This window comes from Zosterops lateralis (assembly GCF_965231275.1).
Source record: "Zosterops lateralis genome assembly, chromosome: 10".
In the NCBI taxonomy this organism is placed as follows: Eukaryota; Metazoa; Chordata; class Aves; order Passeriformes; family Zosteropidae; genus Zosterops; species Zosterops lateralis.
In genome coordinates this window covers 19,696,405-19,710,935 of record NC_139770.1, presented here as the reverse complement: position 1 = coordinate 19,710,935, position 14,531 = coordinate 19,696,405, and the positions used below count along the sequence as shown (strand labels likewise).

General features: G+C 38.9%; 1 protein-coding gene across 6 annotated transcripts in view; it reads left to right on the top strand.

The window, feature by feature from the left end:
* GIGYF2 (GRB10 interacting GYF protein 2) overlaps positions 1–14,531 on the top strand; it is a 75,341-nt gene that overhangs the window by 13,978 nt on the left and 46,832 nt on the right. For all 6 annotated transcript variants that reach the window (XM_083868702.1, XM_083868703.1, XM_083868701.1 and 3 more), the window contains 3 exons: positions 646–775; positions 2,923–3,018; positions 7,972–8,080. In XM_083868702.1, coding sequence (XP_083724828.1) covers positions 646–775; positions 2,923–3,018; positions 7,972–8,080 — 335 coding nt within the window. The remainder of the gene's footprint in view (positions 1–645; positions 776–2,922; positions 3,019–7,971; positions 8,081–14,531) is intronic.

Here is a 14,531-nt window from a genome sequence, read left to right as displayed (position 1 = left end):
TTTGTACATACCTTTTATTTTTTTTTCTTTTATTGATAGCTTAAGTTAGATGGTATATGCACTCTAAAAAAAAAAAGCCATTAATTTTAACTTGTGAAAAAGGAATTTGTGTTAAGGAAGGATTCCAGAGAGACAAGAAGAAACTTCATTGTAAAATTTACTGTGCTGTTCCATTAAACTTCATGAAACATCTGAATAGACTCTTTCCTTAGCTCAATCTTTGCTGCACTCCTGTAGAATTGTAAGAATTTTTCTTAGCAAAAGGGAAGCTGTTGTCATTAAGATGCCCCACTGATTTGTGTGCAGCCTGTGTAAATAGCTTAGGCAAGGCTTTACAGGGGTATAACTGGCTTGCTATATAGTCAACATAAGAGTTTTCCTGGGGCAAATTGAATTTCAAGTTGAATTCCTTGATGTGCTCATGGGAATTTTTTTCTTTCTTGCTCTCGTGGCTGTGGGTGAAACAAGGGAGGTTCTTCCACTCTTCCTATTGAAGCACTGAATTTTGAAGTTAAACTGTTAATGTATTTACTTTCAGTATTGTATTTATTTTGTTTGCGTCAAGTCTATAAATGTGTGAAGGGATGGTAGCAGAGGTGAAGATGTTCTCAATTCAGTTCTCATTGCTTTTCTGCCTTCCTTTAGGCTGCGAGCTCTGTCTAGTGGCGGGAGCGTGACATCCCCTCCTCTGTCTCCGGCTTTGCCGAAGTACAAACTAGCAGACTATCGCTATGGGAGAGAAGAAATGTTGGCACTTTTTCTAAAGGATAATAAGGTGAGCAGGAAGAGGAAGGTGGCCTGATGTGTGTACTCCTAATGACAGTCTTGTTTGTATTTTGTGATTATGGACAAAGATGTCACACATCCCATGCAGTCCCGGGCTGGTTTGGGGGGTTTTAATGCGTACACTTGTTTGGTTGCACTTTTACCAGATTCAATATGTTTTTTGGGCTTTTGTTTGTTTATAATTTTGTTTGTTCGTGTGTTGGGGTTTTTTTGTGTGTTTTTTCCATTTTAGGGGGTAACTTCCTGTACTGTAGAGAACAAAAAAACCTGATTGCCATATTCAGTACCACTGCCACAGATGACTGAGGGTTAAAGTCTCCTTGCAGCTGTGCAGATTTGCTTGCCTCAGTAGGATTTTATTTAATGTAGTGCATAATCGTTGTTTGATTCAGCTACAAAGTCAGGCAATAAATCATCTGAGCAGATTATCTGAAAAAAGCAAGAGGTCTCTATTTATCCCATTTTTAGTCAATTCACTTCAGCAGGTAACTATCCCAATGAGAGCAGTCCTCAGGTAGATCACTTCTCTGGGAGTCAGGACACAGAAACAATGACATGTAATGCATAAGAGCAGTATAGAAAATCAAGAACTTTTTCTGGTTTCACTTCAAACAAAAGTTCTCAGTGATGTAAAAAAAAGATGATATAAAATTTCAGCGATCTTTCAGGCAAATTATTAATACATTTTGCTGTTGTAAACACTGGGTTTTTCTTTAGATGGTGACAGTGGTTGGTTTATTGTTGCAACAGAGTTGGCAACTGAATTCCCCTGGGAGCTCACCCTTGAGGGAGGGAGGGACTGCAAGAAATGATGTCAGGATTGTGCCTTAAGCTTGAAATGGAGATGTGCACACACAGTTTCATGTTCCTATCCTGTCTTGGCTGTGCTGACATTCTCATACAACACTAGAGTCCCATATTGCTTAAGCATGGATTTAAGGGCATTGAATGTCAAAGATTTTTCTAAGTCTGTTAAGTGTGGTGTAGCTTAAAGCTGTGCTTTAGCAGGCAGAATTGTCCTGTTCTACAGGAAACTGTGATTTAAATCTTGATGTTATGCTTGAATAGGTCAGCCAGTCAGAAGTCATTGTTTTTTACAGTTTGTGTTTGTTATGTCAGATGATGCTGAGACTTCTGCTCTTGGGGCTGATTCAGAACAATCCTCAAATACCCTGTGTTACAGGAAGTTCTCTGATAGTTATGAATGGTCAAAAAGAGTGTTTTCTTCCTATGTTTTTGCTAGAAGGACATTGATTAGAGTATGTCTTTCTTTTGGTAACCATGTTTCCAGGGTGTTGAGTGGCTCTAATTATGAACACTGAGAGGACTGTTGACAGTCATTCTAGTCAGCTAGTAGATGACAGCAGTGTTTTAAAGCTGTTGCATCTCTAATTAAAAGAGAATCTGACTGAAAGCAGGAAGATTTCTGCTAACATATATCTAAATGAAAAAATCTCTTTAGTGTTATGAACTAAATGTTTTTGAAGCAGTTGTCCATTGGTATAATTGGAGCTCACTTGGCTCTATGTAATTGGAGGTTCTTGTCCATGTTCTCAAGGTCACATCTGCTGATGGAGCTCCTGATTCAAAATTAGTATAAAATTTATTTTGATTTCAATCATTTGTGTTCTCTTGTTAATCTACACATATAGTTTCATTGTACTTGGCTTTTTTTGTGTGCCTTTTTTGGTTGGTTTGGGTTTGGTTTTGTTTTTTACTCTCCTGGTTGGTTGTAAATTGGAGTTGCTTACTTTAAAACAAATACAAACCTCTGTGCTGTAGGTGGTAGTTGGCTATAATCTGGCTATAAAAATGTGTTGAAATTAAAAGCAATAATTTTTAATTTACCAGATGAAATGTCACTTCATTCAGATTTCAGCTGCAGTGGTGTGTAAATTTGAATTCTGATATCTGTGGGTGGGTGATGCTTTGGATGCCTTGTTTATAAGAATTTTTTTCTGAGGGTTGTAAATTTGCAGCAGAGTTACACCCACCCACAATAAGAGTTATTGAAAGTACTGGGTAGATGGAGACAGAGTTGGAAGACTAAAAATTTTTTGTGAATCAGTGTGTGTGGCATCATCCCTGAAGTGGCAATACTTGCATGTAGTAGAATGCTCTTTTTCTTTCGTACAGATACCTTCAGACCTTCTGGATAAGGAATTTTTGCCTATTTTACAAGAGGAGCCCCTGCCACCACTGGCACTTGTACCTTTTACAGAAGAAGAACAGGTTTGTTTTTTTTTTTTCTTTTTAAATCTTTAGATTGTTATTAGTGTAAAGGCATAATAAAGAGTGTGCTTCCATTTAGAAAAACAATAAAATTTGAGATTAGTAGGTCTCAGAGTGTACTAGTTTTGAAAGCAAACCATCAGGGGATTCCAGGTCAGAACTACAATATAATAGGGAAATAAAAATAAAAGTAATAGTACAGAAACTCTGACTTAAACTGACAGAGCAAGAATATGACTGTGACACCCTGTTGGTCAGAGTGGTGGTAGCAGTCTCATTAAATGGTTGCTGCAGTCCTGTTGGAGTGATGGGTGTGGTTTTGTTGGAGCAGTGATCCTGCAGAAAGGGTCCTTCTCTGGAGGTCCAGTGGTGGTTGTTGAGCTCTTGTCCTCTGGGAATCCAGTGGTAGTGCCCTGCTGGTGTTCCAGGCCTCAGGTTATACCCAGGTAGGATTGTTTGGTTCCTCCCCCTGAGTGGGGCATCTCACAGTGGGATGATGTAAATCCATGAATCAAGGGAGACACTGGTGGCCCATTAGTGGGGATGGTCCCCTAGAGGGAGTTACCACGGGTGAGTCATAGGGGAGATAAAGAACGCTGCCTCACCTATATTAACAGCTTATGAAGATTGTAATACAGTACATAACTTTGGTTACAACTTTTCATTGTAACCTAGGATACAGAGAAATAAATTATGAAAGCATCCTGTGTCAGCATAAAGTTTAAATTCTATCCATGTACAATTAATGTCTTAAATTTGGATTTTTTTTTTCATCCAATATTCTGTTGAAGGGTAGACAGGTTGGTTAAATCCAGGATCGCAGTCTGGGAAGCGTTACCTATTTTTTAGGTATGCACTATTTTCAGATTAGTGATGTTTTCTACAGTTTTTTACCACCTTCTCTTTGGAAACCAGAGTGTCACAAAAGTGGCTAAATTCTGTAGCCTCAGTTTTGTGTTCTTTAGAGAGGTGCTGGAGTTTTTAGACTGTTAACTGCTTACTGTTGTGTACTGTTTACTGCTCTATATAGAAGCAGTTGCTCGTTTATAGGTATATAACTAAATAGAGATGGATGAGAGTGAGAACAGGTACTCCATAAGGATTCCATTTCAAGGATGACTGATCTTTGGAAGCTCTTGCTTTAAATTTGATTTCTAATGGAGAAAACTACTCATCTTCTCTGGATAAGTGCCTCTGACTTTTGACTCTGAGCTGGTTTCCTCTTTCTGGCTGTCAGAACTTTTGATTTTGCAGTTGCTCTCCAATTTTTCATGTTTCTTAGCACTTTTCTTACTTCAAAATACTGTGGTTTGGCTTTTTTGTTTGTTTGTTTGTTTGTTTGTTTGTTTGTTTTGTTTTGTTTTGTTTTGTTTCTTTTGTAATAGGAAGGTGAGTATTTTTACTGGCTTGAGTAATTTGATTTTTGCAGGGGTGGATAGTGTTACTATTAGTTTCTTAAGAGATCAGAGCATCCTTCTTCTTTTGCCTGCCCCAGGCTGTTGTGTTCTTGAGTTTTTCATTTCATTTTGTGCGTGGGTGTTTTGGCATATCCTCTTCATCTCTTCCGGACTTCTTCCTCTTCAGAGTTGGTCAGTATTTCTTGTGTCCCTGTAGGATGCTGTTATTTCACACAAGATACTAATGGTTTAGTTTTTAAATCAGCAGTTATATTTGAGTTCACATGGATACAGTATGAACACCTCATGTTGTGGTTACTCTTTAAAGGCAACTGAAATTGGGACTGTGCTTTTATGTGAAGTCTTACCTTAGCTCCTGTTCTTGAGTAGGAAGAGAAGGGATTCAGGGGCAAGCCCCAGAAATGGTCAGCTGGACATACAGTAACACACTGAAATGTTGAACCTTTGTGTAAATGTCTTTGGACATATTCTTTTCCTGATGTATAGTGGAGTCCTTCAGGAAGGACTACAGGCCTTTTACAGTTTAAGGGGATGCTGCTTTTGGTGATTGTCAGGACACTCTCTGCAAGGAATAACACGAGTTGAGGGCTCTGGTATAGAGAGTATGCTGAGTACAGGTGAGATGGTAAGTGCTGCTGAGCTTCAGGGGTAGATGTGGTCCTCTGCTGTAGTGCCCAGTGTTTCACCAGTCTGAAAACCCCTGAGGAGTTGGTGTATGATACCATGTCAGTGCTTTTTCCTGCTCCTTTTCACCTGTAATCATACAGGAGCCTTTAAGCAGTTTAACAATTCTCTAAAATCTCCACAAAAATCATAATCTGAAAGAAGAGGTCCATATTCCCTTCATAAGAAACCTTTTCCTTTAATGCTCTCTGGGGACCCAGAGGATGTGAACAATCTGGTTTTTCATGTCCTTTTTTTTCCTGTCTTCATGACTGATTCAAGGAACCAAGGGAATGGCATTTTTTAAGTTGGGAATTCTGGTGTTTGTTCCCCATGACAGAACACTTTTTATCATTAAGAATCATGTTCAGAAGTGATCTTGAGGTGAATATTAATGGATTTGCTGCTAGCTGTGGTGCAGGAAAGTTCTTACAATTAAGATTGACAAAAGAGGGTTTGAAAGACTTTTTTACTCCCCTCCATGAATACTTAGGATAGAATTTTATCAGAACTTGAGGGGAAGAGTCCTTAGAGGGAGAGGCTGATCAGAGCACTGGTAGTTTGGTGTAGTGTTCAGTTGCAGCTCAGCCTGTCAGGATTACTTTGGCCTTAGATTCAGAACAATTCCTGCTGTGTTTTCCACCTGATGGCACTGCAGTTTTATGTGTACTGTGGGAAGAACTTGTCTCAAGCTGATTTAAAGATGTATTGTCTTGGGATGGATGACAGATCGTGTCAGCTATATGAATTTAAACTTAAATGTATTTAGTCTTGTAGTATTTAATTTGATACTTAAGACTACAGTGTTCCCTGTAACAGGACACAGACACACTTTGGGTGGAATTGCTACTTCTTTTTATGTAAAATGTTACTTTTCTGAAGGTAAAGTTGTTGAGCTAACCTATAGTTCAACTGATTCACGTAATGTAATGAAATATCTTAGACAAATCTGTGATTGTAAATATATTATACATTTCCAGGGTAGTGTCTGTTGAAGCAAAGAAGGATTCTGCAGATGACTTTAACAGGGCTTTCCACCACAGAGCACTTAGCTTTTCCCACTGCTCCCCTTTTTCCTATTTGCTTTGGGGGAGAATTTGGCTGTCTTAATCTTACCTGCTTGCATGTTAAGGGAGGCTCAAACTCTTGCTGAATATAACTCCTTTTCTGTTTTCCTTGGTTATTTTCCTGACATCTGTTTCCTAAGACATTACATTTGCTGCTAAAGCTGTTTTGTGGCAGCTTTGTTTTTTGGTGTGCATTGTCAGCACTGTCATTGAAGGAACACACTGACCAATAGTAGTGCAATTTTTGCTTTTTGACTTTGCTTTTTTATTGCTTGCTGTGATCTTACCATGTGGATTGTTACCACTATGCCTTCACGGCAGCAGCCTCTACAGAGAGGAGGGAGAAGTTGCTCAGGGTTCAGGCAGACAAGTCAAATTAAAAATGAATTGGAAAAGAAAATAAGAATAGTATTTTCTAATTTTCTTTCCTGTTCTTAAAGGAAGAATAAGGCATTAAAAAAATTAAGAATCTCTTATGCAAGACAACTGTTCTGATAATAGCTTAAATATGTTTTTGTAGTGAAATATTTCAGTGCTTCACAAAAAAGCAGAAATATCAACACCCAGAAAGGTGGTGGTTTGCTCAGAGGCAGATGGAGGTGGTTCCTTTTGACTTGCAGTTGAAACGGTTGCTTTAAACTTTAAGAGCTAGCTCAGAAAACAGATTTACTGGAGGCTGACCTTGCTTTTTTGCCATGCATGACTGCATTTTTTCTTCCCCCTCAAGTCCAATTAGTTACCAATTCTCTCTTGAAGGAAGATCTACTTTTGTAGGGAGCACATATCAAGCAGTTTCTGAAATGTTTCTGTAATATATTAAAACTCCTGTTGGCTTTGATGTTAGTGATTTAGATTTTTAAATAGTATATAATCACTTGTCTCATTGTTCTCTGATGACCTTCAAAGTCATAGTAATTCACATGAGTTGATGTAAGCACCTTGCTGGCTTTAGGTTCCTTTCAAGAAGCCTGATATAACAGCTGTTTGGAGTCCTTTGCATTCAAAGTATTCAAAACTTGCATTCAGAAAGTCTGTGTCAATTCAAGTTTACTTGTTAATGTTTCTGAACATGCTTCTGAATTCTTTGGCCCAATTTTCTAAGTATTTGTGCTCATAGAATAGGATCAGAGTTGGTTATATTTATCCATTCTTTATTGAAATAGCTTTAGCAATTGTTTCATATTAAGCTAAAGTTATATTTTACTGGTGTTTATCTTATGAAAATGAGTGTCACTTAAATTTTGGAAGCCTTAAGTAACTTAGTTTTTCCTAAAATACATGACTCTTGTGATCTTTAGAGAATAAAAAGACTTATTTCTGCGAAGGAGATTGGTAAATATAGTTTTATCCAAATTCTCCTGGTCTTTACATTTTCTTGCTTTGCTTAAGAAGTAAGTTTGGAATTGGTATTAATTACTGGTGTTAAGTACAGGCAGGTGCCAGTCACTTTTTGCAGTAGAATGTGTGTTTGACGCTGCTGATGTTCTGATGGTTTCTGTGCTGGCAACCTGATAAAGGAGTAGGTGTTCAAATGCTTATTTCAATGCATAGAAGGCTCAGCTAAGTAACTTGAAAATGGTAATAATGACCAAGATCCTTTTATAGACTACTTTAGCTGCTCACGTGAGCATGGAATCCTTTTCCTTTCTAGTGTTAATTGTAGAGAATTTATAATGAAACCAAAGCCAAAATTAAGATAATGATAAATGTTTCTGTTTTTCCTTTTTATTTGGTTTTTATTGGGTTTTTTTTTTTTGTGAAGGTTTTTCCAATCGGATCTGACCGTGACTCTTTGTTCTTGGCAGAGAAATTTCTCGATGTCTGTAAACAGTGCTGCTGTCCTGCGGTTGACGGGACGTGGAGGAGGAACGGTGGTGGGGGCTCCTCGAGGTCGAAGTTCCTCTAGAGGTCGAGGTGAGCTGCCGGTGGGATGTGCTGCAAAGGATCCAGGTGATCCAGGTCAAAGCTGCTCAGAGATGTTACGTGGGGCTTGCCTAGAACCATGCGTTCTCATGCTCAGTGTCTTGTTGCTTAAAGCTTTGAAACGTTTCCAACAAGGTGGTGCTGGAGAATGAATACTGTGTTCAGTGATGATTCTGCACATCTCAGTGCACAGCTGGTATCTCTGTTACATGCCTTTGCCAGGTTGGTGGGTGGGAAAGCAAAAGGCAAAGGTAGTTTTGGGGTGGAATATGAAATTCTTTGGTTAGAATTGTTAAAAATAACTTTATTAAAAGCATAAAACCAATTTATAGGGAGAGGGTAGAAAAAATCTACGGATGTATTTAAGACATCAAGGTTGTAGTAGGTTGAGTTCAGTGTTCTGAAAAGCCATCTTCGTTTGTTAACATCCTGAATGTAAGCAGTGAATAGAAAGATGTATTTGAATTTGGGAGACATTTGAGTCTTTCCAGTTTTAGTGCATCACTGTAGTTGATGTCTCATCCAGGATTACCTCAAACATTTGCAAATTAATGGAGAAAATGTCCTGAAGCTGTGTTTTCAAAGTCAAATCAAATTGTTAAACCCAGAATTTATCTCAGCAGTTCACTTTCAATGTGGACGCTTCTATGAACTCTTTTTTTGGGGGGGTTTTATATATAAATATGATGGGTTACATTTAGAATAGTAGGAAGCTAGTAGCTTGGAAATACAGAGTAAATAATCTTATAACCTTTGTCTTTGCAGGTGCTTAGGTGAGGTTTCTCCTAGAGCCCTTTTAAATTTAATTCTACGTGTCTTTAATGAGTGATATTTTCAATAAGATCTTCAGAAAGTACTTCTGTAATTGGATGCTTGACCAAAATTTTGCTTTGACTTAATGTGTTCTATTATTTCTGTTCTCATGCCTTAATCCTGCTTTCTTTTTAGTTTACATCTCTGATATTTGTAGATTGTTGTTTATCTTCTTGTGATTGCTTTCCAGCTATGATATGAATTTAAAGCTTTATGAGACTATTGCTAGATTTTCCTGGTGCTTCCGCTTCATTTGTCATTGTATTTGCACAAATGCTCAGGGTTTCCTTGAAAGAAAAGTGTGCATATATATATATAGATGTGTATACTCATTTGAGAGTTGTTGCTTTTTTATTTTAATGTGTGTGTTTCTACCACCTATGTTTCACTTTTCCTAGGAATACGTGTATTGGCTGGTTTTTTAGATGCATCAAGACTTAATTCTGCAAATTAAATTAATACTGCTTAAAATTTGTGATTTGAGATCATACACCCACTAGTGTGCTCTCTAGTTTCAGTATCAAGATACTTTGGCCATTTCTAATTTGGCAAACCCTTTATTTTGCTTTCTTTTGTCAAATTTCTCTTTGTTTTCTTGCTGCACTATTTACAATGCCATCCTTATGCAGTGAGCAGTGGGCTGTTTTTTAATTGCCCCCACTGGTTTCAATGAGGTTGTAAGGCTAAATGTGGCAAATATGGCTTCTAATCCAGTAATTCTACTATTGAATCTACTTGTATGCATGACTGTTTTGTTTGGCAGTAAAGTTTGATTCCTTACATTTTAATGGACAGAACTTAAAATGTATGCCGTATTAAGACTGTTTGAAAGCTGCTACATATATTCCTGGTTTCCCATAGTTAATTTTTAAGATTTGTTAAGAAATACTAGCAAGAACTTTGTTGCGAAAGTAATAGTTTTCCCTTTCTTTTTTGTTTTGACCTAATTTGATCTTTTAATTTGTTGGAATTGTTATATGATGTGCTTGTTAGGCTGCTCTGACTAAGCTGTAAAGGACACATTTCTGCAGTAAATTTCTTCAGCTTTCTGAGCTTCTTCCATTGATGCTGGTTGCTGCTTGTTTCTTCCACTCTTCTGCTCTTCTTCCCATGAGCAATTGATGTTGGGTTCTAGGCAAGATGAGTCTTCCCTACAACAGCAAAGAAATTAGGGTTTCTGCCAGGACAAAATGGTACCATTTTCATAATTACACACTTATGGTGTTGTAGCCAAGGACGCTTTTCCCGTAGTTATTTATGAAAGTTGCACAGGACTGTTGACATTTACAAAAGTGTTGCTTGTAAGTAGCAGGCTTTAAATGCAGTTTTGTTTTTTCAAGTTACATTGAGAAGGACTTGAAATTTCTTGGGAGTTTGTTCACTAAATGAGCTGCCTCACTTAACAGTTGGAAAGCATTTTTTTTTTGCACTGCAAAATTGCCTGGGTTCATAAGGTTTTCTGGTGTTTTCCATGTACTTTAGACAGTTTTGTGCAGCAAAGCTGCTGCCGAGTCAGTGTGGGCTTCAGCTTTACCGAAATGAGATTTCTGTCTTGAAGGGACTTGCAGCACAGCAGCTTTGTAGAGGAATTTGCATGTGTGATTAGATTTGTTAATGAAGTTTCCCGGGTGAGGCACAAATCACGGAATTGTGTTCCAGCATTTGAGAGCACGAGAAGCAATCTGTAGTGGATTGGCAACGGAAAGAAATGCTGGTAAAGGAGTGTTACGGGTAGAACTCTAAATGGGATTCACTTACCAGTATTAAAAACTGCAAGATAACACTCAGTAAATATTTCCTGGGGAGTTACCCCAACTTTTACTTACAGGTAAAAGGTTGTGATGAGAACGTGGTAACTACTTGGAAGTTGCTTTAATTTTTGGTTTGGTGGGTTTTTTGTATTTTTTTTTTTTTAAGAAGTTGTAGTCTGAAGAAACCAAGTAGCTGCACGTGACTCTTTTCTAATTGACTTGTTTTCCTGGGAGCTCCCTGTGGTGTGCAGTTAAGCCGTGTGCTTTGTGCTGGCAGGACTGGAATGTCAACATTCATGAATAAGAGCCTCAGATGAGGAGAGATTTAAATAGTCCCTGGAATGGGCTGTAAGCTTACAGACACTTTGTTTTGTAGCTGTTCTCCCGTTTGGTTAGGACTGTTATGAAGGGTCCTTTGCTTCCTATTAGAGCTCTTTCCCCACCCACCCTCTTTGCCCTTTGTAATCTGTTTTTGCTTCTGCTGTAAAGTGTGTCAATGGTGTGAAAGTGTAATGTTCGCATATCTAACAGCAGTAGTTGAACTACAGTTACTCTGTTTTTCCCAAAGAATATTATGGCTTTGATTGTAGATCCTAAACTCCAGTTACGCTGTAATTTCAAGAATTTACTTCTTGTATTCTGTAGGGTTTTGGGGTGTTTTGTAATGACAATTAGAATGACAGTTTGTGCTGCTTCTTACCCTCCTGCTTGTGTCTTACATTTTTACTTAAATTCCAACTTGTCTATTTTTCAGGTTAGAGACTTAGCTGTTAAGATTGCAGTGTCCAATGGATTGATGTCCTCATCCTGAGTTTTTTTAGAAATTACTGAAATACAAATGACACATTTGCTCCACTCCGTTATTAAATGGAGAGGTTTATTGACATTTCTTGACTTTACATTCAGTACTTTGTGTGACATATACACTTAGTCTGCTGCTTGTGTGCCAGATATTTTTTTGTCAGAAGTAGCATTGTGTTTAAAATAAGCCAAGGAGTGCAGAAGCAGAATGTCAAAGGGTGTGCTTACATGTGCAGTTTTATCCTCTCTGCAGGATATTTCCCTTGCATTCTGTGACCAGCATTAGCTGTGCCCTAGTGTGCACTTTCAGGTCAGACCCACCCACATAGTTCTTGCTGAATGACTGACTTTGCACAGTTTTCCTTGGCTGGTTGCTTCTCTTCTGTAGCTTGGTAGGATCTGTTTGATGCTTCCCACCCTGTGGCCTGCTTGGTGTCTGCTGGGGCTGCACACTTGCTTCTTTCTGCTTGGCTCTGTTGATGGGCCTTTGCTTTTTCCACACATGGACAGGGTGGCAACACAGCCAGGGCAGAGGTGACTTCAGTAGTCCTGTCCAGTATTGTGTGGTATCACTGCAGCTGAGGACTGTGACCCCACAGGCAGCCCTAACCTGAATGCCTGAGATCAGTTGTTTGGACAATTTTGCAAGGTTATCTTTTAATTCAGACCATTTTGGTGGCTGAGCACAACTGAAATACTGATGGACCACCATACAGGGCTGGTAAGTGGGAGGAGGTTTCTCAGGCTGTGATTTCACATACTTTTAAATGGCCATAAGCCATGCTGTTGGTAAAACAACTGATTCTTTCTCTTGTACAGGACACTTGCTTTATTTGCAGGTGAAATGTCCCATATTGCCAGTGCTCTGGTTCTGGAGGTGTGTCTGCTCCCAGCAGGCAGATGCACTCACCTTGCTCACTCTGCAAGGGGGAGCACTGCAGTGCTGCTGCTGCTCACTGTATAAGGCTGCTTTGTTTTTGTTGGGAAAGTGTGTGCAACTTCCCACCTCTGCTACCTCAGGGACAGGAGATGAGTCAGTGCTTTTGTTCTGTTTTGACTCTATCAACAGCTTTTGATTTATTATCTCTTGTGGGAGGAGGGGAGCTTTCCTGTAGTGAAGAAATTAGGCAAAGATTGCTCTCACATGAGCTGCTGAAACTTTTCTGACCTTTATTTGTGAAGAATAAAAACTTGGAGTCCTCATCCAGGATTTTAGGGGACCCATAATGCTTTAACTGGATAAACATAATGCTATTTTTGATGTTTTATCACCTCTTCCTGTTTCTTGCCTTTGCAACTTGTTCTACACTTGTGACTATGGTCAACTTTGTAGTATCAGACTTCCTGTAGTGAAAGTGTTTCTAATAACTCTCATAGGTCCGATGCTAATTTCTCCTCTCTTACCTTGAGTGCTCAGTCCGCTCCTCTGCCTCTCCCTGAGTTTGTGTAAAAACAGCTTTGCTGAATATGCATGGACTTGCTCAGCTCCGTAGTGTCCATAGTCTAGTAACAGCCAAAAGAAGGCATCTTGGCAGGAGAGTAAAGACTGAGAAAAACACAAAGGTGAAGAGGCTCAGCTGCCAGATGTTTGCAGCTCAGGATATTTCCTGAACCGAACTGTTTTTTAATTTGTCCAATATTCATCTGAAATCAGGCATCCTCAAAACTCTGTGGTAAGGAAGGCTGCATCTCTGTGATTCTGGGAGATCTGCCACTGCTGGTGATGGAACAGGGTAGTTTTGTCTAAAGAGAATGTTAAAATTGTTCCTTACACACCTTGCAACCTGTTCTAGCTGATACAGAAGCAGTTGTCTATTTAAAGACCTCAGCTGCATTATCTGTGGATCATTTTTCTTTTCCTCTGCCTGAAAAGCAACTTTCTGCCCCTTTCCCCTGCCACCCCTTCTAAGAGATTTGGTGTAGAATAGTAGAGAAACTGTTGCAAGTGTCTTGATTATTTCAAATTTTTCTATTCATAAGATACTGAAACATGGTATGATTTTCCTTGATGCATCCAGGGGTTTTTAGATTTTAAAAGTAGAGGCTTTTTACTACTACTTTCTCCAAAAGACTACAAGAACTGCAGTTCATTCTGAAGGTGTTTGTTTCCTGTTTCATTTGGTCATTCTGTCTTACTCCTGCAGATCCCTGGGCAGGTTTGCACCTTGTGCTTTGAGTTTTGTTTTTTTTTTTCCTTGAACCAGGAAGAGAGAAATATGAAAAGATTGATGTTTGAGATACTTAGCCAGCCAGGAATTCCTGTTACCAGGTGATTTTTAGGTTCTGGAACTCGACTGTAGAGACTGCATGTGTATGTAGACAAGGCGTTATCCTAACAGTTAGCTGATAGATGCTCCACTTGTTCATCTTCTTCCCATGAGACCTTGAAATGGTAAATTAGCTGATTAGAAACGTGCCATTTCTTCTGCTGGAGCACTGTGTGAAGCAGTGTTTATCTTTTGTAGATCTGGAAACTTCACCTCAGCCATTAATTTAACCAGTGCAGGAAGTTGTTTTGATGGGCTGGGAGGGATGTATGTGGATGTTATTTTTCTGTTGTGTGGGGCTTATTTTCTTTTACCCAAACACCCCATGCCTTCTCAACCCCTGAAGATGTGGTTTGACATGCTTTGCTTGAGGATATATCTGTAATTTTTGGCTTGAGGCTTGGTACTTGGTAGCTGCCTATAGAGAATAATTTACTGGAAAGGTCAGTAGGATAATGTTTAAGCTATAGCTAATGTTCTTCATTCTGACCTGGCTGTAGCCATCCTATGATCCTTCTTTTCTTCCCACTGATCCTGGGGGAGATTTTTGCTGGCAGTCACTAGAACTTAATAGTGGTGAAGCTTTCTTCTCCTTTATGACCCTTGACAGTAATAATTCGGAGTATATCCACAGTGCAGTGCCATTATACTGGAGTTTGCTGTTAAAAGTGATCTGATTTTTGTGTGTGAAGCACACACGTAATGTGGATGTTGTGTGAACAGTGCATACTTACTTGGTAATTTCTCTTGGGTAAGTATCTGTGTTTTTCTGCATCATATTTATTTCAGAATTGTTTGCCTGTTCTGTCT